Source organism: Erithacus rubecula (genome assembly GCF_903797595.1).
Source record: "Erithacus rubecula genome assembly, chromosome: 1".
Classification (NCBI taxonomy): domain Eukaryota; kingdom Metazoa; phylum Chordata; class Aves; order Passeriformes; family Muscicapidae; genus Erithacus; species Erithacus rubecula.
Genome location: NC_136658.1, coordinates 17,054,604 through 17,078,884, shown reverse-complemented (window position 1 = coordinate 17,078,884; position 24,281 = coordinate 17,054,604). Strand labels below are relative to the sequence as shown.

Here is a 24,281-nt window from a genome sequence, read left to right as displayed (position 1 = left end):
TTACAGTAGACATTAACTAAAATAAATCATTTTTCCTTAGCCATCTATTTTATCTTTTGAGTGCAATTAAATTGCTACATATTCATTTTGACACATACTCAAGCATATTCATAAAGGCAGAGAAAAGATCTTGAATCACTTGCACAGCTACCACCAGAATGCACCTGAGCTTTAATCAGCAGATAACCTTGGGAGCACTTCAATCATGTTGCAAATTAACAATAGGTTAAATTATATTACAGGAACCCCAAGTTGTTCTATATTCAAGTTTATGTTACCTGTAACTTGGAAACAGTTTCTTAAAGGACATATATTTTTAAATCACATAATGAAAACGTTATAAGGTTCAAAAACATCACTCTGCATAAAATATTCTCAGCTCCAGTTTTTGTTTGCTCAATTTTTGTCTGAGAGAAACACTACCAATACAAGTGTGTTTTTATCACAGGTATGAAATCATCATACCTGGAAAAAAATACTAAATTTATCAATCTTTTTTTTTTTTTTTCCTGAGGATTGAACAATTGCCTCTCCTTTTTCTTTCACATTATATATTTATAATGGGTAGAGCAAATCATGTACCCCAGTGAAAAGATTCTGACACCAAATATTTGTCTGTTACTTCAGCCAACCCAGCAAAAATATACTACTTCTCCCTATAAACTTACATTCTCTAATAATTACAAATCTTTTCAGTAAACTATTAGAATGTGAAAAATGTTCTGGCTTGCACAATATATAAAAAAGCAATTACATAGCTTTCAAATCATTGTCCACAGTTAGACACAAGAGTAACTGGAAGTAGTAACTGTTCAATAAGCTTAAGTGCATTTGGGACTCTTGGGGGGCTGTGGGGAGAAGGAGGGATCAATGCAACAGCTGTCTCATTTTATTTTCTCATTATTTGCTATGAGATATGACTTTGGTTAACTTTCAGTAACTCTAGTTAATGGAATTAACTAGAAACAAGTGGTTTTTAAATGCATTAAATGAATGGTCCTTAAACTCTGGACTTAATGCTAACCACCATACACAGATTCCCTGTTTTACACATCTTTGACTCCCCATATGAAGGGAACAAGGCAACCAGGATTTCATAGCCATGGTGGCTGGAGGATTTGTACTTACAATCCTTCCCGGCTGCCATCGATCAGAGCTTGGAACAGAGGCTTATTGTGAGGAATGGTCTGCAGGATGTTCCCATCACCAGTCACATACCCAATGGCCCACTGGCCCAGGCGAGTGCAGCTCAGCCTGAAAATGTAGCTTGACAGAGACAGGAGGAATGAAAAGTCAGTGTAATTCAGAGTTCAGCAAAAGAAGTGAAGAGAGCAATTATGGTTCAGACACTGAATTAGATCCCTGAACATCTGGGTCAGATTCCCAACTCTGCCGTGTTCTTTGTGTAACCTTAAATAAACCTGTCTCTTCTACACTGCCAGTTTCTCATGGGCAGAAATAAACTAGGAGTAGCTGCCTACCCCCTGCTTTTCATCTGTGTTTTAGTTCTCAGAGTGAGAGCTGCACATTCACCGTGAGCAGTCTCACTCAGTGTCCATAAACCTCTTCAACAAGACTGGATGATACTGTCCAGTCTCCATAGCTACAACAGACACTTTTTGTGAATGTGCAGGGCAATAACCTGAACAAGCAAAAGGAAAAAATATAAAGCATCTTTAGATACAACAGAAACAGGAAGGATAAATGATAAAACCTGTTCTAATAGAAAATGGTAATTTTGTGTGAGTCTGTGGAGGTGAATAAAAGAAATATCACTTTTGTTTCAAAAAAAATCAAATACAATTGGACTTAGATTTAAATATTTCCCCGTTTTTCAGGTGATAGCTGCAAGTATGTATAATGTAGACACAGCACAATCAGAAGAAAAGGAAGATTACAAGCAACAGAATTGGGCATGTATAGAGCTTCTTCCTAAAAACTCTATTCCCTTTCATTTCAGACACCATTTCACATGCAGACCCTCACTGAGAAAAACATCTCACAGTGAAAAGCCACAAACTCAATTCTGCATTATAGAACAGCTTTTCTTAATTACACATCAGTATTTTATTTTGTTCCAGACTAATATAAGAAATTGAAGCCTCTCTAAAGTTTGACAGAGCTCTTACATCCTTCAGTAGGGCCCACATTACCTTGAAGCACTAACTATTCATCTGAACAGAATCTAGTAATTTGCAGGATGTTTTATTTGGATTAAAGAAGAAATTTCACTTCACATCCCCTCTTTTACACCCCAGTATTTCACCTAAGCAACTCAGAAAGTAATTTTTTGATATGCAATAGAAAGCTGTCTTGAAACTGACTGTCTGTTTACCAGGAACATAAAAGCTACATGGAGTAATTTCTCTATCACAGCATCAGGATCAATAATACAGAAAATACTAAATATATCAAATGCTCTCAAAATCAACCTAGTTATTTGACTTATATAGTAGTGTCCATGAGTATCAAGCTAAAAATCAGCAGTTTTCTGTTGGAACCACAAGATTTTTGTCTATATGCAATTGACTACTAGGGTAACTTAAGGTACAGTATACTTTTTGCTAAAATTCAAAAGAAACCAAGTACAGAATATGGATTTAAATGTTGGAAGACTTCACTAACAATCTCCAAAACAATGCACTTGAACTATGTGTACATGTGCCTCTGCAGAAGTTTAAAAAGGAGACATTAGGGAAAAAGCTTCACAACTGTAAGATAAAATTAGCAAAATTAATGGTAACTAATATAGGATTAAATCCATTATTGATTTTTTTTTTTCCTCATGAATGAAGAAAAAAACCCAGGACAACAGTGCCAACGGTAAAAGCTCAGTTTAAATAATTTACTATGCACAGCAACACAGAAAAAGTATTAAAAAACTCTACACATCATGATCTTTAATCTGACTGATTGATTTTCTAGGTGAAGAGTTTGATACAGAATGATACAAGCAAAGGAAAAAGAAAGATAAGAAACACAAAATCACAGATTAAATTTATAGCCTGAATGTTTAATGAAAGATGTTAAGATGATTTCTGCTTTACTATTAAGTAAAAAATCGATGTAAATATGAAAATCAAATTAAATATGCTTTTCAAGAATGCATTGCTTGTTTTACCTGATTCAGAACAAGGAAGAAAAAGCAATTTATTTTCAATTTCTTTCTGTTAGTTTTTACATATTTAGACTTCAGTGTGCTAATAAGATATTTTTTTGCTTCACTTCTTCAGTGCTGCAGTGAGTGTTAAACAAAATGCAAAAATATGCTAAATAGAAGTATGAAGCTAGCATAATTATGTGGGTTCTGAGACAGCAGGTTTATTTGGGAAGCAGTATGCAGTAAAAGCTCTCACCTCCCAGGTTTGGTGCTGTATTTCTGTAGCCTTGCTTTCACTTCATCATATGTCAGGAATGCCATATACCCAGGATGTGTCACAGCCAGGAAGTTCCAATTCCTCAAGATTGAGCCCCATGGCTACAAAGAGAAGACAAACAAGTAAAGAGACAAAGCCAGGTAGTTCTGTATTTCTAACAAAACTCAAGTCTGTGTCAGAGACACCTGTGTTTTAGCTTCAGCTCAAAGATACACACTTTTGCTTTAGATCTAAATAGTACAAAGAATTGCCCTATATGCCCAATTTTGCTACAAGCATTCCTTCAGAAGGATTACTTCAAGAACACCAAGCACAACTTTTTGGATAAAGATTTTGAAGACCCTGAATTTGAGAAACCTTCTATTCATAGCTACATAAAATATTAAACATCATATTTAGTTAGAACCTGGAAAGTATGACTCCATGGTGGTTTAACAAAAACACAATTAAGCCTGAGAGGTTCCTGAAGCACTTTCATGGTTAATGATAAGTAACACAAATGAATCATAATAAAGCTGCTAATTTGAGCTGTCAATCCTTTTTTTCTTTTTATTCTCTATTTCTTGATTTCTTCAGTCATCATAATGGCATTAAAGTCAGAAAATAAAACAAATATTGACAGCAGCGTTTGCTAACCTGAACAGCAAATGCTTCAGAAAACCCCATGAAACATGCTTGATATGCTATCCCTTCACAGAATTCAGAACAGTCCATTATTGTAAATGAAGGATGAATTTTTTAAGTAGTGGATTAATACATATATATAAATGTTCATTGCCAGCATTTGGGAAGTCAAGAAACTGCCTCTGAATGGTTTGCAGATTTTTAATCTGTTTCTCAGAAGATCAGGGCAGGTGAAGTTAAGCAATACAAGACAAGAGGCTTGTGTTCTATGTGCCCTGCTAATTCCATTTATAAGAACTTCTAAGGCTAATCAAGCAGAGATGAAATGCCTGTGTGACATGCTTGAGCAGATTATCCTAGCAGTTCTGCTTGAGAGTGTTAAACTTCCCAGGCAAATCCTAGCCACTACCTAAACACAGATGAATACCTGTTTATTTTAAAATTAATACTTCATCAAGGTGGACTACTGGAACAGAAGACAGGTTTCAGCAGAGAGGCCATAAGAAACCTGAAGTGTTTAAATTTGTTGAAAAACAAGGAGAAAAAAAAAAAATTCCCAATCCTAGATTCAATACTGCATCCTGCCAGCTCCTTCAACAAGTTCAACAAGGTCAAGTGCAAGGTCCTGCACAGGGCTGGGGCAATCCTCAGCACAAGTACAGGCTGAGTGGAGATGGATTGAGAGCAGCACTCAGGTGAGCTGCTGGATGAGAGGCCAGACAGGTGCACTCCCAGCCCAGACAGCCAGATGTGCCCTGGGCTGCACTCAAAGCAGTGTGGCCAGCAGGGCAAGAGAGGATTCTCCATCTCCTCAGCTCTCTTGAGACCCCCTCAAGAACTGCATTCAGCTCTTGGGCCCCCAGCACAGCAAGGACATGGACTGGTGGAGCAAGTCCAGAGGAGGGACAGCAATGATCAGGTGGATGGAACACCTCTCCTATAAAGACAGGCTGAGAGAGTTGGGATTATTCAGCATGCAGAAGAGAAGGCTCTGGGGAATCCTGGAGCAGCATCCCAGTACCTAAAAGGCTCTACAAGTGAGCTGGAGAGGGACTTGGCAAGGGCTTGGAGTGATAGGATGAGGGGGAATGGTTTTGAACTGAAAGACTATAGGTTTAGGCTGGATATTTGGAAGAAATTCTTCAGTCTCAGTGTAATGAAGTTGCCCAGGGAAGTTAATCCACAGCAGCTCAGTTGATGCCCCATCCCTGAAAGTGTTCAGGGTGGATGGAGTTCTGAGCACCCTGGAATAGTGGAAGTGTGTCCCTACCCATGGCAGGGGGGTGGAAAGAGATGATGTTTGGGGTCTCTTCCAACCCAAACCCTTCAAAGGCAAGAACCATAGCTTGCCTTGTACACAGAGTCCCAGCAGAGCAGAAGTGCTAAATGGGACAAGATTTGCTCCCTTTCTCTTCAGTGGAAGTATTTTCACACCCAAGGACATGTTAACAGTGACAGACTGAAGCTCCTGCAGAGCATCCAGATATTCTGCTGTGCTAAGCTTCTCTCTGGTCAGGGAACACAGCACTTGAAGCTGTGCATACATACAGTGGGGAGGCAGGGGGAGCAACTTCACTTCCACAGATCTCCATAAAGCCTGGCCTTGCTTTCTACTGTGAATAAACACCATTACAAATGCAGCTTTTCTGTAACATAATGCACATTTGGCAAAACAGTATTTTGATTACTTAATTGGGATTTTCTCTCTGTGGGTGTATGCACACAGAGTTACAGAAGCTGTTTAAAAACTAGAGAATTAAAATGTAACCTCCTGGGAGAAGTTCTCAGACCAAGTTCAGTGCAAGTTCAGTTCAACAGTCATGCAGCTTCTGCACCTAATCTTTTTGCCAAAACATATCTCTCTGCTTCTTTGCTGAATTAAAAGTTAACCCTTACCAGCCATCTCTCTTTCCATGTACCAATACTGCTGATCCCATTCTAGCACAAGGCACAGTAATGAATCAAACCAGCAGTGTCCTCATAGAGAAAATAAGTGACCAATATTTGTGGTTCAATTTAAAAGAGAATACTGACACCATTAACATTTGCATCTGTGACAGTTTTGACTCAGAATGGAGAAGAGACAATCAAAACCAAAACTCTATATACTTAAATCATTAACCCCTTCTTGCCAGATTTTACTATCAACTTCATAATGACACCCTTTCCCACAACAGCAAAACTAGGACTTCTAAGCAACAATTAGCACAGGACAATGTGGAAAACAGAATAAACATCAACCCAGGGTTTGAAGCAAAATTGATATTTTGAACATATCTCTATCAGGCTAAGGAATAATGATATATTAGTACATGTTGGAAAAAGACCTCTAAGATCATGGAGTCCAGCTGTTAACCCAGCACTGCCAAGTCCCCCACTAAATCATGTCCCTAAATGTTTGATAATCCTTTAAGTTAAGACACTTTACCTAAAATCCAGCCTAAACCTTCTCTAGTGCAACTTGTGGCTCTGTACTAGTTGACCACTGTACATGGTAAAGAAAATAAATTATCAAATAAATGGCTGTATATCTCAATGGTTTTTACATACAAAAGAAATATCCAAAGTGATAAATTCAGAAACAGTACATCTAATATGCAAACTAGCACAGTCTTCTATATTGACTAAAATACCTCAAGTATATTCTGTGGAAGAGACACAAGGTTAAAATACACATAACAAGCTTATTTCAGATAAATAGTAACAGTAATACAATTAATGTTATACCCAAATATAGTTCCTTGTTGTAAATAAACAACAAAGCATTAATGGCAAAAATATGTTAATAAAGAAAAGAGGTCTACATTTAGCCTAAAATAAAGTAATTTGTAACTCACACGTTTGTAGAAACATCTCTTATATATAGATACAATTGCACAACAAAAAACACAACTAAAACTCTGATTATCAGGAGATCTGCATTCCTAGAAATGTATTTTTAAATAGTGAAAAATAACCAAGCAGCAAACACAAAGCTATTGTAATGACATTAGATGCATGCAGAAATGAAGCACCTGGATGCTTTTAGTTTTTCAGATGTGTGTGTTGCTGCCTTAACCACCTCCAAAGGACAAAAAGAAATGCAGTTTATTCTAAATCATAATGGTTTAGTTATTCAGTTTTATAAAAATATCTACTTCCTTGCCTCAAGGCACTAAGCTTCTCAAATTCACACAAGTATCTAAAAAGTTCAAATCTTACCTGAAATAATCTAGTGAAGATATCAAATTCAAAAATTGAAATGTAGTCATTGCAGGTCAAGTCAATAGTAGATTTGAGAGCCATTGCTTCCAAACCAGAGCTAATCTGATGAACTTCATGAAGGCACTGCCTGAACACTTTCCATGGCACTATAGTTCTGTTAAACAGGTAGAAAGAATAAATTCAATGAAATAACAAATTTAAGATTTGATACCTCATATAGACATCAAAACTGAACTTTTAGAGGAGTGAAGGGTGACATTAGATTTCTCTACAGAGATAAAAAAACCCTACAAATTGAGTTTCTGGAAGCAGCCTAAGCAAATACAAGGAGGGCTTACCTTCCTTTAATCACAGCTGAAGTGTCATTTATTTCTCAATGATAAATATTTAACCTTCCTTAGGAGTACAACAAAAAAAACCACTATAGAAACCAAAATACCCTACCAAGCAGGTGCTGCAAACAATCTCAATCCTTTCAGAGATAATGTAAAGGACCAGCTCTGTGCTTGTTACAGAACACCTTTATTCACAGCCTCCCTTTCCCACGATGATAAGCATCAATTTATTATCTACAATTATGTGATTCTTGCTATAGCTAAAGCTCATGAACAGTGGTCAGGTAACATGATAGCAATCAACCAGATACCACCAAGAGTGGTCTAAACCCTGTCATAAAGCCATGACAGGTACATTAACTTTCAACAGACAGGAAATTAGAATTATCCTAACACACAAAACCATCCTCTGTCAGATTCAGTTTCTATTTGGAGATAATGCAGGTTAGTTATTTTAATAACAAGTACTTGTATTTGGAAATTGGGATGAGATTGATCATTAGAATGTGCTTCATCTTATTACTCTCAATAACAGCAATTCTTCTGGTGTCATTAGGGTCAAATTCAAATTTTGCCATGCCATAAGACCTGTTAAAAATATTCTGCCACACACTGAGATTGGATTACATGACATTTAAAAACATTTTAATAAAGCAAAATATAACAAATGCATAAATATGCAGGACAAGATCTAACTCATAGTAATATTTTATTAATAACTGCTAAATCAACAAACAACACAGGCCTCACAAACTCAGTAATACAATTATAATATAATAATATAATAAAATAATTAAATTTTGTTAGTTCAAAACTGCCTTAGTTTTTTGAACTATTTTCTTATGCAAAAAATGTAAATTACTTAGTATGAGGAGGGGTAAACCAACTGTGTAAGTTGGTCCTGCATAACAAATGCTATACAGTTATCCTAAATCAAAGCAAGCAGTAATTTGAAGTACAACACTAAAGGTACATTTCTGTATTTCTGTTGCATAAGACACTCTACATTTCTAAGTGCAAAGAAATCCACTTGTTGCATGCAGGCTTGTATTGAGAAAGTCATAAATGACAAAATGGGAAATTTAATAGATCTCAGCAGATACTTTCATCTGTGTATGAAAAACAGGAAACCACAAAGAGTTGAAGAGAGTTACCACATCAGATGGCATTTAAGAAAGAATGCACATCAAATTTTCATTAGGGTAAAGAGAGAATAAAACACTGCATTAAATTCAGACAAAAAAACTTGAGAAAAGTCAGTGCTTTTGTGGTGTTAAAGTTGTCTTAGTTCAAGTGCCTACTGCTTATTTAGCTCCTGTAACCATGGCTCCAAAATGTTTTCTGATTCTCTTTATAAACCACCCTAAAATGTTACAGCTCTGGGATTCATGCTGAAATGGGGTTAGAAAAGTTGCAGAGTTGACTGTGGGTTTTGAGAGCTTTTTGTTTGGTTGTTATTTGCTGTTTTATGTGTTTAGTTTTGCTTTTTTGGGGGGGGGCGGGGGGCAGGTATTAATTTTATTGCTTTTAGTTTTTTTTAAAGGTTAAGACAATAACCCTAAAACAAAACAAAACAGCAAAAAAAAATGAGCATTTATCAGATAGGATCACAGCCATACTACACCTTAACAATTTATTTTGCAAGCTTTGCACAAGAGTTTCTTAGATGCAATGAATTAGATGCAATTATTAAGTAGAATTTTCAGCTACCTATTCACTAACACCCTGCACCTCCAACTGCACCAGCCACACAGAAAACAAAAGTCTTCAGAAGAGTTTGTTCTTAGAGCTCTGTTGGCTAGTACTTTGGCTAAGACAGAAACCAGATGCTGGAAAATGAGTGATTAGCTAATGAAATAACATCTAAAGTTATTTTTTGGAATTTCTCCAAGAACAAGTGTTTGGAATAGTGGTGGCCTAAATTTAAAATACACTAAATTCAGCAGGTTTTTTTTTTTTTTTTCTCAGCAGCTTCATGGAATAGGTCTTTTATCTTCTGCTTTCTTTAAATAAAGGTGTGAATTGGTTGTTAAAACCTATTAACCTATTTCTCAGCAGCTGCTTTATAGCTATCATTCCTGAACACTTTGAAACAGAAACAGCCAGGGATCATTTCTCCCCAGTGTCTCTCCAGTTTATCCACACATATGCTGAGCTCTTTTAAGACCTTGCAGACAGCACACCCCAGTGATTTCAGGTGCCACTGAGCCTTCACAAGGTGCAGGTTTCTGCAGTGTGCTCTCCTCCTGCTCCCACATCACTGAAACCCAGTGACCTTTCAGGCACCCTGAGAATCACCTCCTCTGGCACAGACCTGGGAGAGGTCACACAGCAAGCTGAGTTTCTGTTTGAATTAGCATTTGACTGCTTTTGTTTTCTTGTCTTTTAGGGAATACACAGCCTTTGAAGGCACCAGTACATGACTCAAGTCTAAAGAGTTATTTTAATTTGGGTTTTGGTTGGTGGCAGAGGAAGGAGAGAGAGAACAGGACCAAGGTTAAGATTGGGACTATACTAGTTAATAGCATGCTTAGACTGTTATTTAAATATATACATATGTTTAGATAAAACACCTATCCTTGTAGATAGAAAAAAATAAAATCCTGTTTGTAACGAAACCACTGTTTGCCACATTCAAATCCTGAATAATAGAAGGCATCTCCTATAAATATTTTCAGGGATCTTTGTAATATTTGTTGCATCCTGTCCTAATGATACCTTGCACTAGAGACTGGCAGATATTCTGCACATGCCTCATGCTGTTAGGCTGAATTTGTGGACACTTGTCTAGGAGATGAGTCAACTCTGCCTCAGCTCATCAGAAAGATGTGATTTGATGTCTTGGTAACACTAGTTGTCTACAGAATTAGGCTGAGGAAGTGCAGGTCTCAGTATTTCAGGTATTTATTTGTAGTTACATAAGCTGTCCCTTGTAGAAGAAGTGCCCCTGACTGACTCCAGCTGAGACAATATTCTGGGGAGTCTCTCACATGAGAGGATGGTATCAAACTGTGACTGTACTTCCCTCAAATGTTTGATGCCCAGAGTTTACAGCACCACTGCATATGTTCACATTACAAACAGATATACCCAGAACTTTGGTAACAACTCCTCTTTTTATAATACAACTTGTGAAAAGAAAAAAAGAAAAAAAAAATCTCACAAAATTACATGTACATACAGTTACTGTGCTACGTGCTAATTTATTGCAATCCTCTATCAGTTAAAAAATCTTCAGAGATAATATTAAAAGGAAACAAAAATATGAAAAGAAAGCCACAGTGTACATGATGCACAGCAGTAAAAAAATAGATGGACCTTTTACAAGGAAATCCTAATCTCTACCTGCCAATCTTTTAGGAAGTAATTTATACAAAACATGTCCTTGTACTGCCTTTCCTCATGATTTTGGTAGAAGCAAGCCCATGTCAATTCAAGAAAAGAAAACAAAATAAAAGGAATGATCCTGAAAATTATTTCTTTAAGAGGTTTTCTTTGGATGGCTTGAGGTGAATCTCCGAAATCAACAAAACTATCTGGATCTTGGTATTTACCCTGGGATTGTTTTCTTAAAGAGTCCTGTCAAAAACCATAGAATAAGCCATTTCTCCTGTCAAAAACCCTAAAATAAGCCATTTCTCCACAGGCCTCTCTAAATGACACTACTTCTCTTCCTTTCTTCTGCAATAGCAAATTTAGTAGGTGTATTTGAAAAATGATGAATTCTAAAGTGTTCTGACTGAAACACAAGATTTTAAAAATACTGTTATATAGGATGGTATTTATTTACTACTGTTGGCACGCATCGAAGTGAAGTATGACTCTAGAATCTCAAATACAGTGTTTTAAACACCACCCACACAACTTCCATATGCTTAAAGGAAAAGGATTAGTGTCTAGCATGTGATTTTCAAGCAATTTAGCAGAGGAATTTAGGTCCTCTCTTCCCTCCTGCCCTTATGTGTACATGGGATTTTCTTAAAAAGGAAAAGACATTAAAATAAACCTGGAGATGAAGCACATATTTCCTGAGCACAAGAGCACAGCATTTGTGTAAAACTGCAGAGATGCAGCTATCCTGGAATGTCAAGTGACACTGCTTCCATTTGAACCAGAGCAGACCACAAGAATGTCTAGGGAGGTAAACATGTACCTGTGTAACTTACAGTGAACATTTTTGTCTGCAAGAGACTCTCTCAAACGTTGCCAAAAAACACAGCATGAAAATGCCATTACTGTTTCCAGAGCAATGTCAAAAATATTCACACAAATACTGACCCAGATAGAAACAACATTTTTTTGCAAGGCTGCAGTGAGCAATGTGAATTTTGACTTATTACCACTGAAAAGAGCATTTTCTTAAGACTGCTGCTTCAGTTTTAAGTGAGAGGCCACATGTTTCCATTGCTTCTGAACTGCAAAGCAAATAACTGACATACAGAAGGCTTGAGAAGTTCAGTCCTAAGGGAGATAAGGAATTCTGCCATATCATGCCAGTACAATTGCTAAATAGTGACATCATTCCAAACAAACACAGATTAATCTATATGAGAACAGAGAAGGTAAAAGAGAGAAAATCAGCCTTATGAAATGGAGGAAATACATCACCAAAAAAGCCACTTGCAAAGTTGTGTAACTGGACAAGAGACAGCAAGTTCCTTAAAATATTCAGGAACTCTGTATTTCCACAAGTGTCCCCAAAGGGATACACTTCTGTGTATTTTCAACTCTGATCTTTAACCACAAACCCAAAGCATGCTCATGCTTTCACATGTCCTTTTATACTTAAAACATTGCCTCTCCTGCCTATCCATGGAGAATGTGCTCTCCTGTCTCACAATCCCGTGTGCCAAGTACCAGAACTTTCTTCTATCTTTTGCACATGCAATTTTACCTTATTCTTAGCCACCCAGAACAGCTGTGAAGACTGTTCTTGTCCATTTTCTAATCCTGTCTTGAGACTTTCTACTGACTTGTTCTTCTCTATAACATTACCTGTTGTCTGGATCAAGCTTTTTCATCTTGCATTTATAGCAAAGAGGTCTAGAGAGATTTCTGTCTCACTAGCAGCAAGAGAACAGTACCTTCTGTCTCTAGTCCAATTTTAAACAAGTTTATCAATAAGCCTGTGCTACTGATTAGATGAGGAAGGAACTACACTGTTTCTGCTCATCTTCTCTTTTAAAGTTCCTCTTGCCAAAACACCTGTTTTGACAGTGATGAAGGTGATGGCACTCGGACCAGTGCCTCTTCTGCTTTCATCTATGCCTTTGGCTTCCCCTTACATTTCAGTTTATACTCAGATTTGAAGCTCTTTGGGCCAGGACCAACCCTCAGTCTGTATTTTTACACTGTTCAGGCAGTAATAGGGCTCTTGGGCACTATCAGCAGCAAGAACAGAAATAAATTAAGGGGATTAACAAGGTGTTAAAACTTAGTTTATCTGAGGTCTCTTGAACTTGGAAGCATTTAACTGTCAGATAAGTTGTGCACTGTGGTCTGCCTGTTTTACTGTTTCTTCTGTGAACCCAAACCACTGAGGCTGTGTCTGTTCTAGCCTGAGCCAAAAAGCACTGACCGCAGCAGAACCACAGCTACTCAAAGTTTAGAATATCAATTTGAAATGCACTATTTAACTGCTACAGAGAAATCAATAGCCACATTTTTTCATAAATTCCAATAAAAAATAAATACATTTCAAGCCTCATCCAGAAAGAAGTACAGGAGCATTAAAACAGTAATGTCTTTGATCCCCAAAGTGAAAGACTTTCTATTTCCTCAGCAACTAAAAGGTGAAGGGAAATCAATTTACCTGAAAACAATAACAGAAATGCTTTAACATTTTAAAAGTTCCACAATAAAGAATAAAAAGCTTAAAAGTTAAATAAATGGTGGAACTATGGAAAAAATGAAAATCTAAGAGTATTGACATTTCACTGCTGATTCATTCTGCAAAATGAAGACAGGCACAAATCACAAATTTGTGTAACGAATTTCAGTAGTTACCAAACCCTGCACTACTTCTGAAGTTTTCAAATTCAGAAGCTCTGAAAGATCTGTTAGGTCATCTTGCTTACTCTCCTTCTCAGGTCAGGATTGCTCCCTGTGGAATTTTGCACATTTCTACTCAGCAAGAAAAAAAAAAAAGTAGATGATGCAAGGTGCTATTAAAATGAACAAGAAATCAAAGGAAATTCTCATCAAGCACTATACAGTAATAAAGTGTTGGTAATGAAGATGCTATCAGATTGTGTTTTATATGCATATTTACAACCCACTGAGGGGGGTTACTAAAGTATCTGTAAACAAATGTAACTGCTTATTACATGCCTTACAGCTTCACAGTGGAACTGAACATTATTGTTTAGCTGTAGATGTAAATAGCACTTGCTTCAGCACAACTACAATGGTGAACCAGGGGTGAAGATTCACTCCACTAAAACCACTTGCTCCAATCATTGTACTCTAGCAATTCCTACAAATCCAGTAAAGTCGCATCTTCTTGACTTCACCACTTTCCTGCTTTTGACATTATCAAGTTCTTTCTTGGTACAGATAAAGCTTGTGTCAATTTATTTCTTAGTTCTTTTTCAGTCAGCTCCTTTATATTCTTCAAGAGGCTTTTTCCACATAGCCTGTGAAAATGCCAGAGACAATCCATTCCAGGCATTCAGCCTTTGGAATGTTCTCACTCATTCCTGATTTTTGTTTTCAGAAAGCAAATCCAGTCTACTGCCATTTCCCTGGTATCTTTTCTCTTCCTAGACAAAATCCATACACCAAAATAATCCTGGGCCTTCTACTGAACACTGCTGACCCTCTCATCTACCCTCTAATTTGGATACATGTTTTACTTTATCCTTGCAGAGAAATCAATACCTCCACTTTTTCCTCCTTCATACAGCTGACTATTAGCACCATTCTCCTTCCACCCAGACAATCAAAATCTCATTATCTGCCACCTTGATTTATCCATTCTCCCTATACACTCCTAAACCCCACATAAGTGTCTCCAGATCCCTCCCAAACATCCTCTAACTTCCAAGGTTTCCTGTTCTCCTCTGAAATGTGCAATACTGGAAAAAACCTCACAACTCTAAAGGCTCTGACTGTGTGCACCTTTTATTTCTGCCTGTGTGAGGGCTGATGATTTCCATTATTGATATACCTGCTGCTCTCACGTAGCATTCTCTCCCAGATAAGCTTCTCCAATTGCTGGCATTGTCTAGAAGTTTTTAGGGTGTACCAGAAATGTGAAAGCTGAGAAGGTATTTGAAGGCCAAGAATGTGTGGTTATCTCAGCACTTTGCACTGAGGGAGCCATTCAAATTGCTTGCTGACTTCTACACACTATTTTCACAGAAATCCAAAGAGCAGCTAGATGTATAATCCAAGGCTAGAAAGAGCCCAGCCATTTATTTTGCTCATGATTTTGAAGCCATGTGAATTCACACCTGACTAGCTCTAAACACAAAAAGAAAGACTGCAGACTGTGGCATTTACTAGTAACAGCATAAATTAACTTAGTTGCAGCTGCATAATTTTGCTGCAACTGTTCAGACAGACAGATATAACCAACAAAATTCAAAGTTCCCCATTCCCTGGAAAAGAGCAGTGGAAAAAAATAGTTCCCTTTTTTTTAAAGTACAAACTGGCCAAATGAAAACTTTATGTTTTAGATTTCAGTCCTCAGCATACAGTAACACATTGCTTTCTGTAAAAGGAAGAGTAGGTCACGTTTTCAAAAACTGAAAGCCAAACAGTCAATTAAAAAATATAAATTAATATTGGTGACCTTCTTGCTGTTTAAAATATTTCAAATTTAAAAAATTAAAAATGCACTATTTCAGACAGAAATGAGTGCAAAAAGCTCATTATATAAAAAAGCATCCAATTCATTATGTTTAGAAATGGGAAGGTTTTTGTGACAATACTATGTTGAAAAAATCATTAATTAATCTAATACTTCAAATTCCCTTCTTCCAATCACACCAAACTACAATAGAAATATTCTTTGCACTACTGTATACCATCAGTATAAGCACAACTTATTTTTCTTTATGCTCTAATCCTGAACAGTGTTAGTGACCCAAAGTAAGGGCTGTTGCTCAGAAACAAGTGAGGGGTCCAGGCTTGCCCTATAAAACAGGGATGCAGCCAGGGAACACATTCATGTTCCTGCTGAATCCTTTACCCACTGCCTGAGCAGAGCTGGGGCTCTCAGGAAGCCTTAGGGGCCTGCCTGCCTTTAGGTGGCCAGGTTAGAGGAAGATCTGATGGGTTGTTTGTAAAACCTTTATGCAGGCTTTGCTTTTAGGGAAGTGATACCAGCATATTTGCAAACTAATTTGTCACAACAGGCCCATTGTAAAGGATGTGGCTTACAGGCATATCTGCCATACATTTCTAAAAGGATTAGAAAATAATTAATGTTTAAAAAGCCTCAGGCATTTTGTTCAACAAAGAGATTAAACATAATGCCAAATAGACTTTTTTCTCTTCTGTTTGTTTGACATATATGCTGCTACATGTTTTATAGTTACTTTAGCACAATTAACTAAACCTGAGATAATGGCAAGGCTGCCAAGTACAGATCTACTACTCCTTGCTTATAAGACAGGCATCAAAACCAGCTTCACTTTACTGGAGAAGAGCTGGGAACACCAGCAACAGTGCTTATTTACTTAATCTGAACTAAAGCACCTGACCAGAAATAACTCAAAAAAGTTTTCAGGCTATACTACAAAACCAAAGCAACATATGTTTAACTGGATGTCACCAAACTGCCTTGATTCTTAGACATTTTATATGCACTGATGTTTTAGGCAAAAAGCCAATAAAACCCAAACATCCTTCCTAAAAAAACAACCAAACAATAAAACTCAAACAGCAAAACCCTATCAAAGTACACAACAGGGGAGAGCAGAAAAGGTCAGAGGGTTTGTACTGAAAGTTCATATTTAAAGTTGCATTCTATGCAGAAATTTGCATAAGCAGGGGAAAAAACAAAGCCTAGAAAAGGCATGGCAAGAGCTCTGGGGCCATGAAAGGTTTTAGAAATAAGGGCTCCAGGAGATGAGTCAGAAGAGATTAGAGTTACATGTGCACAATAAAAAGACAAGGGTAGAGCTGAATTGTTCAGATGAAGCAGTTGAAAGATTCTCCTTACTAACCTTGTTCTGATAAAAACTTACTAATGTGTTACAGTGTCCCCCAGCCTGACACCTCAAATACCTATCTACTCCCAGTGTCATTTCCCAGTGGAAAATTGGCAGGACTGGACCACTGGAAGGAAACTTGAAGGAAATCTCTTGAAACTCACACAGACTTTAGAAATCAGTTGAGAATCTCAAAAAGGAACAGCACAGAAAATAAGGGAGCTGAGGCAAGTGGTTCAGATGAAATGATAGAAAGAAACAGCAGCTTGCTGGGATTTGTAAATTCCAATGACAGAAATGCAATTTGCAATCAAGACATCTGCTAAAGGTCATTCAAGGACAGAGCCCAACAGGAAAAGAGAAGTACCACAAGGAAATTTAAATTCTGAGAGTTCCTAAGCAAATGGGGAAAAATAGAGGAAGAAAAAATAGCAACACTGAACAAACATGATCATTAGTCATTTTATCAAAGATCCTGTTTTTCTTTTCTTGACTGACATGTTTTTTAAAAGACTTGTCTGATGGAGAACCCTGCATGTCACTTAAGTTAATCCTTCAGAAAACTTTACTGAACTTTTGAAGTTATTTTGAAAATTATATTCACATTAAAATGGGTAACACAGAACACAGTTAATTCCTTCTTTTTAACAAAACAGAGGACAGATATAGAAACTTCATCACACTCTAACATTACTTACATGGGCAAGAAATTACCAGAAAACACTACCATGAACCCAGAAAGAGGAAAGCTGACAGTGAGTGTGTTTAGACTAATAAAAAAATATATGGAAGTGAAACTTGTAAATTCACACTGAACAGAACTGATTTGCAAAAGTGCCAACCTACTATGTTGATATTCTAAATAAAAAATGACTTATTTTAAAGAGCTGTTTATGCTCAGAAGATGCAACAGATTGTTGCAGAAATTGTTCTGCCTACATTGTGCAAGATACCAGAGCTGATGACCATAATAACTGCTCTGTTATAATGAAAAATACACCAACCAATTGCCTCTGGCATTCCTCCTATGTCACTGTTACACTTATAAACATTCCACATGAGAAAGGGAACAAGTTGGGCATCTTATATTAGCTTATATGTGTGTTCAAAATGGAATTTTTCCCAGAAACAAACCAAAAATCCCACATATCCCTACTTTTATATTTTCACAGTTGTATTTCCTATATGGACTAAGTCACATATGTACACTTCACACACTTCATTCCACCAAATATTGTAGTAGCTAAAGGAAACATAGTGCCCTTGAAAATAATTACAAATTCCTAATTCAGACTTCAGAAATTTCATTTGTATAATATATATAAGGACATGATTTGCCATATATTTTGTGAAAGCAATGTACTATCTTTACCCTATAACAGAACAAATAAATTTCTTGCAGTAAGACTGAACTTGAGCACCCTTGACAGAACTACCTTTGAGCAAATTACAGTATTGGAAAAAAACCACTAACAATGAACTCAGCAATTTCAGCTAATTTAAGTACTTGGATGAGAAATTATCTTCAGAACACCCACCAAACCTTATTTGTATTTGCAAAAAATTTGGGTTATGATTAGAAAGAATTGAGAATTTTACAAAAGTTACTTACTTATCTCCAAAGAATTTTCTCCAGAAATCTGCAGCATCAGCTTTGGTGATACGAAAGTTATCACCCTGGAATTGTCCATTTGGAAAAATAGCCTTGATTTCTGCTAACATGTGGCTGAAGATGAGAGACAGCTTTGTAAGGTTTCTCCTGCAGATATAATAAGAAAAAAAAAAATCACATCAAATTGCTTGAATTTAAAAAAATTAGTCTTTCAGTATTTCACATATCCCATGTATTTGTGTACTAATCACTGTGTGACACAAGAAAAACACTGAGCTTTCATCTGAAAACACAAACAAATACACATCAGTGGTTTGTATTTCCATGGACTTCTAAGGACATATTCATCACAAGTCTCCATGAATATAAAACCTTTTTTGGCAACAGAACATATTTGAGTCCTCAACTGCATATTTATATACATTTCTTGTGCATTATGCTTGTGTGTTTCTATTTAATTTACTCATTGCAGAAGCAAGAATTTATACTAATTAGAGAGTTCATACATTCAAAAAAAAACCAAAACCAATGAACAAAAAACCCCAAAAAACCACCCCACACTCAAAAATATAAAATTAGAGTTTTGTATGCGATAACAAACCTGTTTCAGTCAAGGTTTCTAGAAATATAAACATGGCATAGAACTAGATTTATTTCTTTTTCCTATGAGAGTTCTTTTATTCCTTTTATTCTTTTCAGCTTTCTTTTACTTTACCTACTTCTAATTATCCTTTCAAAGGGTCTCTAGTTAAAACTTGCTTTCACCAGCACATTATCAATAAAAACCAAACTTGTTCTAAACAAAACAAAACAAAAAACCCCAAGCTTCTTTGCTATCATCTCATTTCCATACATTTTCCAGGCTTGTATCAGTTAATCAAAAATTACTTAGCTTTTGGCACAGAAATCACATCTAGTATAATGAATCAGAACAAAGAATCCTTAAATGCAAATAATCATTTTGTATGGAAAAAACTGTGGGAAGTGGTGGGGAGAGGAGAAAATAAAGAAGCAAACTTTAAGAGAGCTTGTGCCTAGAGATTCCTTGATGCTCCTTGCAGTAAAAAAGGAGCCATTTTCCAAGCTAATACACAAAATAGAGGAGACTGAGGAGTTTCTGACGAAGAATTTGTATTTTTGTGAATTCTACTGGAATATTTTAATGTGTTAAAAGTATCCTATGTCGAGTCCATTCAGCTTCAACCATCTCAGGTACTACTTCAAAAAGACTCAAGCAATTTAAGGAAAACAACACTAAAATGCTTATCAATCATGTGATTTATTGACTGTTTAAAGAAAGTATTTTAAATAAATTCAAATTCATGAATAAGTTCCTTGCCACACAGAAATATTAAAACAGACATTTATTTTAGTTGAGCATATTTCCTGAAGTCTTCCTAAAAGAATGCTCAGTTTGGCACTGAGGTGGTAATTATTTCAACTGTATTTGTGAACTTTATAATAGAGATTTCTGTGAAAACTGTGATGCAGATATAGGTTTTATTACCAAGAAAACGATGACAAAGTTGTTGTGAAAACATAAGTAATTTAAAACAAACAAAGCAAACCCCCAATGAACACACTCTCTCTTCCCTCAAGATTAAAAATGACTATAGGGCTAAGTCATTCAGAATCTTCTAATTCCTTCAGTAAAATCAGATGTCTGTAATTATCATCCTCAATAGTTCCTTGCTATCCCCCTTTCTATTTCCTTTGTATTTTAATTACACACATGTGTTCTTTATTATTTTACTCCTCAGAACTCAAGCCTGATGCAGAGGAGCAAGTAACAGCTTTTTTCATGTGGCTTCCTAAGCCTGCCCTGGACCCAAGATTAAACAAGAAGCTTTCTATACTTGCTAGGATGTGGGTAGTAAAAGCACAGGAGAGACATGCACTCAAATGACTCTCTCTAAATCACAAAGCCTCTTCAAACAGCACCAGTCACTAAGTGAATCAGGACACATTTGTTCCAATGTATGAAATTGCAAGGAAAGGAGAAAAGTAAAATTATTTTTTGTTTGCATTTGTATAAGCAAGGAAAAAATATTTTAGCATCTGAGACAGCTTTCTTTTTATCTGACAGCAAAGGTGAAACTTAAAACCAACTAGAAGCTTCTCTGTGCTTGAACATATATCACAGTATGTACAAACAGCAAGAGATGGCAAACTCCTGGTAATTTATATGCAGGATATCTGGAGTTTTCTCTTTAATTTTGATTTTTTTATCTATGAAAACGTTCTCTCTTTGGTATCCAAAATCCATTATAAATGTCTCAATTACTGCAGCATTTCTGCTCACATATGCTTATATGATACCAGATCTCAGTACCTTCTTGAGGTGAACATACAATGCTCACTGACTTCAGAAATGGTTTTCAACAATTATGGTGCAGAGAGGGTGGCACTGGGGTGGGCCAATGACTCTCACTCTCTGGGCATTTCCCTTGCCTGAAGATACCTACCCATGTTAGCAATGTACTTTTCCTGTCTTGGGGAGGGCTCAAGGACACCTCAAGCAGCACACACTCCACTTGATCAGACCTGGCAGTCTGTGTAGCTGCATTTTTCAACTTTCAACTTCTTTTCCCCATGTGAAGGATGGAACAGTGTCAAAAATTTTTCATCTTATTTTCCATTTTTAAGTTTAAGACAAGGTATTTATGTCCTATTAATTTGAAAAAACAACTAAAACCATTGAGGTTTAGCAATTTGGTGAATAATTCTAATGGAAACCAAAGAACTGTTCAATCTCAGCACCTATTTTAGGTCTCACTGCCACCATGAGACTGTAAAGAAACCAGTCTGCATCTATTGCAGTACCAAAGGCCTTTTTCTCCTGCTCACAGTGAAAACTGATGTAGTGACAAAGGGACAATGGCACTGGCAGCCCAGCAGAGCAGAAGAGCTGAGCAGACAGACAAGCTCCAGAGACCCTTTGACTCAGAATCTGCCCTGCTGGAATCCAAAGGGATCACATGGGATCTACAGCTCAAAATAACACCATCCAAATTACACAGAAACAGTGGTTTTATTTAAAATTATAATGCAGTTTCACTGGCAACCTGAGGCTGGTTAGAGGTGGAACTTCCTTTCTGTGAAACAGAGCACACACGTTTTATTTCTGCAGAGAAAGGATTTCATGCTCATGGGAAAAACCTTAACTTTCTGAAATTAAAATCAAACAACACTGCTTTATAGAAGGCTGAACCAAGATGATAATTCCCCAGTATATAATAGCTATTGTGTAATATAACAGTATTTTAACACTAAATGATGCTGTATCAACTACATTTTTTGTAATACACAGTGTAGGTCTCGTCCACATTACTTGCAACATACTCAGCACCTCCTAGCTGATCTTTTTCCTATGATTCAAACTTAGTTTTTGCTACTTTCCTTTCACAAGACAAACTAATGCCATACAGGTCAAATTCCTTGTAGAACTTGATTTCTGAAGTACCATTTTGTCAGTTATAGTCTATGATTTGCTGCCAGACATTTTTGCACGTGACAGAAGAACCAACATGATGTGAATCAACCCCGGAACACCTAAGACACAAACACTAAAGCTGAATTTTTATTTCATAAAAACTTGTGAAGATCTACTGAATCAGTAAGCATCTTCTGATTAATCAGAAAGATGAATTTTTTTAATTTAAAAATTAATCTGTCTTTTGAAGTTATACCTCATCAGCAAGATTTCTAAATAGAGAGAGCAAAGCCTGAAGACAAGAATTTTGGTTTTTTTCACTTCTCAGCAAATTACTATATTCTGAACCCATTTTCTCTCCAACTGTCAGGAGTGGGGTCGGGCTAGAGAATACTGCAAAGATTTAATAACTGAAGGACTTTTTAAATACCAGTCATATGCAATGAGTAAACAGGGCTTGCTAATGGAGATACTACAACATCCCAGCCAAACCAAAACAGCAGCAGCTGAGCAGTAGGAGTCTGAAGCAGTCCTACCCTCCTGGGTCTACTGAAAAATAAGTAAGGCATGACCAGCATGCAGTAACACATATAGGATTTGGCTGTGTCAACTTTGTAATCACTGCATGAAGTTAATTTTACTTGCTGGAAGGCAATATGGTCCAGCAAACAGGACTGGACAGAGAATTAGGGAGTGTCATTTCCTTTCTGCCACTGGCCTGAATTATGAGGTGGAGGAACACCTGAGTCCTGCAGTTACTGCCTGTGTACATGGATGAAGAGAGCAAAATGCTCAGAGAGCTCCAAACCTGGAGAGCCTGTGCATAGAGACACAAAGCAAAGCATCCATCTGTGCCCTGTCCTTCACAATTACTGAATGTCACAGACAGTAACCAAGACAAAGTCATTTTAACAATATATACTTGTTACTCCTACAAAAACTTGAACATGTTTATATCCACCTACATACTACATATATATATAATTTCTACTTTCCCACCCATGTATTACTATGCCCATGAAAAAAAATACTTTCATTCTACAACTACAAATATTTATAAATTAAAAAAAAAGCACTCTGGAAGAGAAGTATGAACGTATATCTCTGCAGCTATTTATGTCATTCCAAAAATTAGGTTATTGCTGGATTTCCTTCTTCATTGTATTCAGTAAGTGCTTAACCTTTCTGTATCCACATTGATACACTTTGTTTAACAATCATCTGCAGTACACCAACTTTCCAAGCTCATAATATATAACTGAATCAACTGGCACGGAAAAAACAGTCTTTAGAGTTAAAATAAAATCTGTTTGGCAACTAGGAATATTTTCCAGATAGATCTTCCACGAATGTACACCTAACTACTTCTAAATAACAGATAATTCCTCTATAATCATTATACACAATAATCATACAAAGACAGCTCTCTTGGCTGGCAAAACTGCAAATCACAACTGCATAGGAACTAAGATGAAAGAAAGTTTGAAATATGAATTTCATAAGGTGAATTGTTTATTTTGACTTCTAAAAATCCATCCCCCCCCCAAATATTAAAGCCTCAAAATCCAAAGCATATGTACAGAGCTCATTTCACTTAATTAGTTCTATTCAAAACAGATTTCTGATCCATATGCTCAGCTGTGGTAAAACACAAGGATTCTACAAAATACGTGTTACTAATCCAAAGGAACAGAAGAGTCTTGTGATTCAGGTACAAAAGAGGGAAATGAAGACCCATGTTCTGTGCTGTCACTCCACTCTCCTGGAGTTCAGAATTTACATTTTGAGACCCATATTTCCATTGGGTGAAAAAAGCTCTTTACAAATTATTTCCCATTTTTATTTTGCCACCATGAGGACAATCACAGCTGCTCATAAAACCCCTTGACAGATGATACTTGTGCCATAAATCAGTAAAATAGGAATGCACTAAGTCCAGGACAAAATACAGAAGAGAAAAATATTTGAAGAAATATGTGAATTTTTGAAGATCTCCAGTAGACATAGGAAGAAGACTAAAAATTATACATGCTGATAGGGGCTCAGTCTTGATAATCCAGTATAACCCTGACTCATTCATCCCCCTTCCTCTTATAGAACTTCCCTTTTCAGAGACAGGAAACATAGGAAAAAGAATTAGTAAAAAAACCCACAACAAAAAAATCCTCCTCCACCACTCCCAAACCCCAAAACAATAATACTCCCACAAAACAAAAAACAAAAAAACCACAAAAAAACAACAACAACAAAAAAATCCCCCCAACACTTCTTTTTTAGAAATGTACAGGTGTAGAATGCAGTCAGATAATCTTAACAATGGAGCATTCCTTAACACTTCAGAGAAACCAAAGGAAACCAAAGGTTCCTGTCAACATGCTTGCAGAGAGAAAAAAATGCCTACCATCATATTTGGCAATCAGATCAGCTCTGCTTCTGTGCAATGATTATTTTTAAAAGCTGCATAAGGACAGGGTATTGTTCAGAGCCCAAAGTATATGAGCCTATTCTTGGGATGAAATGTCCCTGGGACCAAGAATA

The 24,281-nt window shown here is 36.6% G+C and overlaps 1 protein-coding gene across 2 annotated transcripts in view; it reads right to left on the bottom strand.

Annotated features, from left to right (window-relative positions):
- CBLB (Cbl proto-oncogene B) overlaps window positions 1-24,281 on the bottom strand; it is a 123,760-nt gene that overhangs the window by 39,670 nt on the left and 59,809 nt on the right. For both annotated transcript variants that reach the window (XM_079302637.1, XM_079302636.1), the window contains exons 4-7: window positions 18,311-18,457; window positions 7,203-7,359; window positions 3,357-3,478; window positions 1,129-1,266 (exon numbers count right to left, since the gene is read on the bottom strand). In XM_079302637.1, the coding sequence (XP_079158763.1) occupies window positions 1,129-1,266; window positions 3,357-3,478; window positions 7,203-7,359; window positions 18,311-18,457 (564 nt within the window). The remainder of the gene's footprint in view (window positions 1-1,128; window positions 1,267-3,356; window positions 3,479-7,202; window positions 7,360-18,310; window positions 18,458-24,281) is intronic.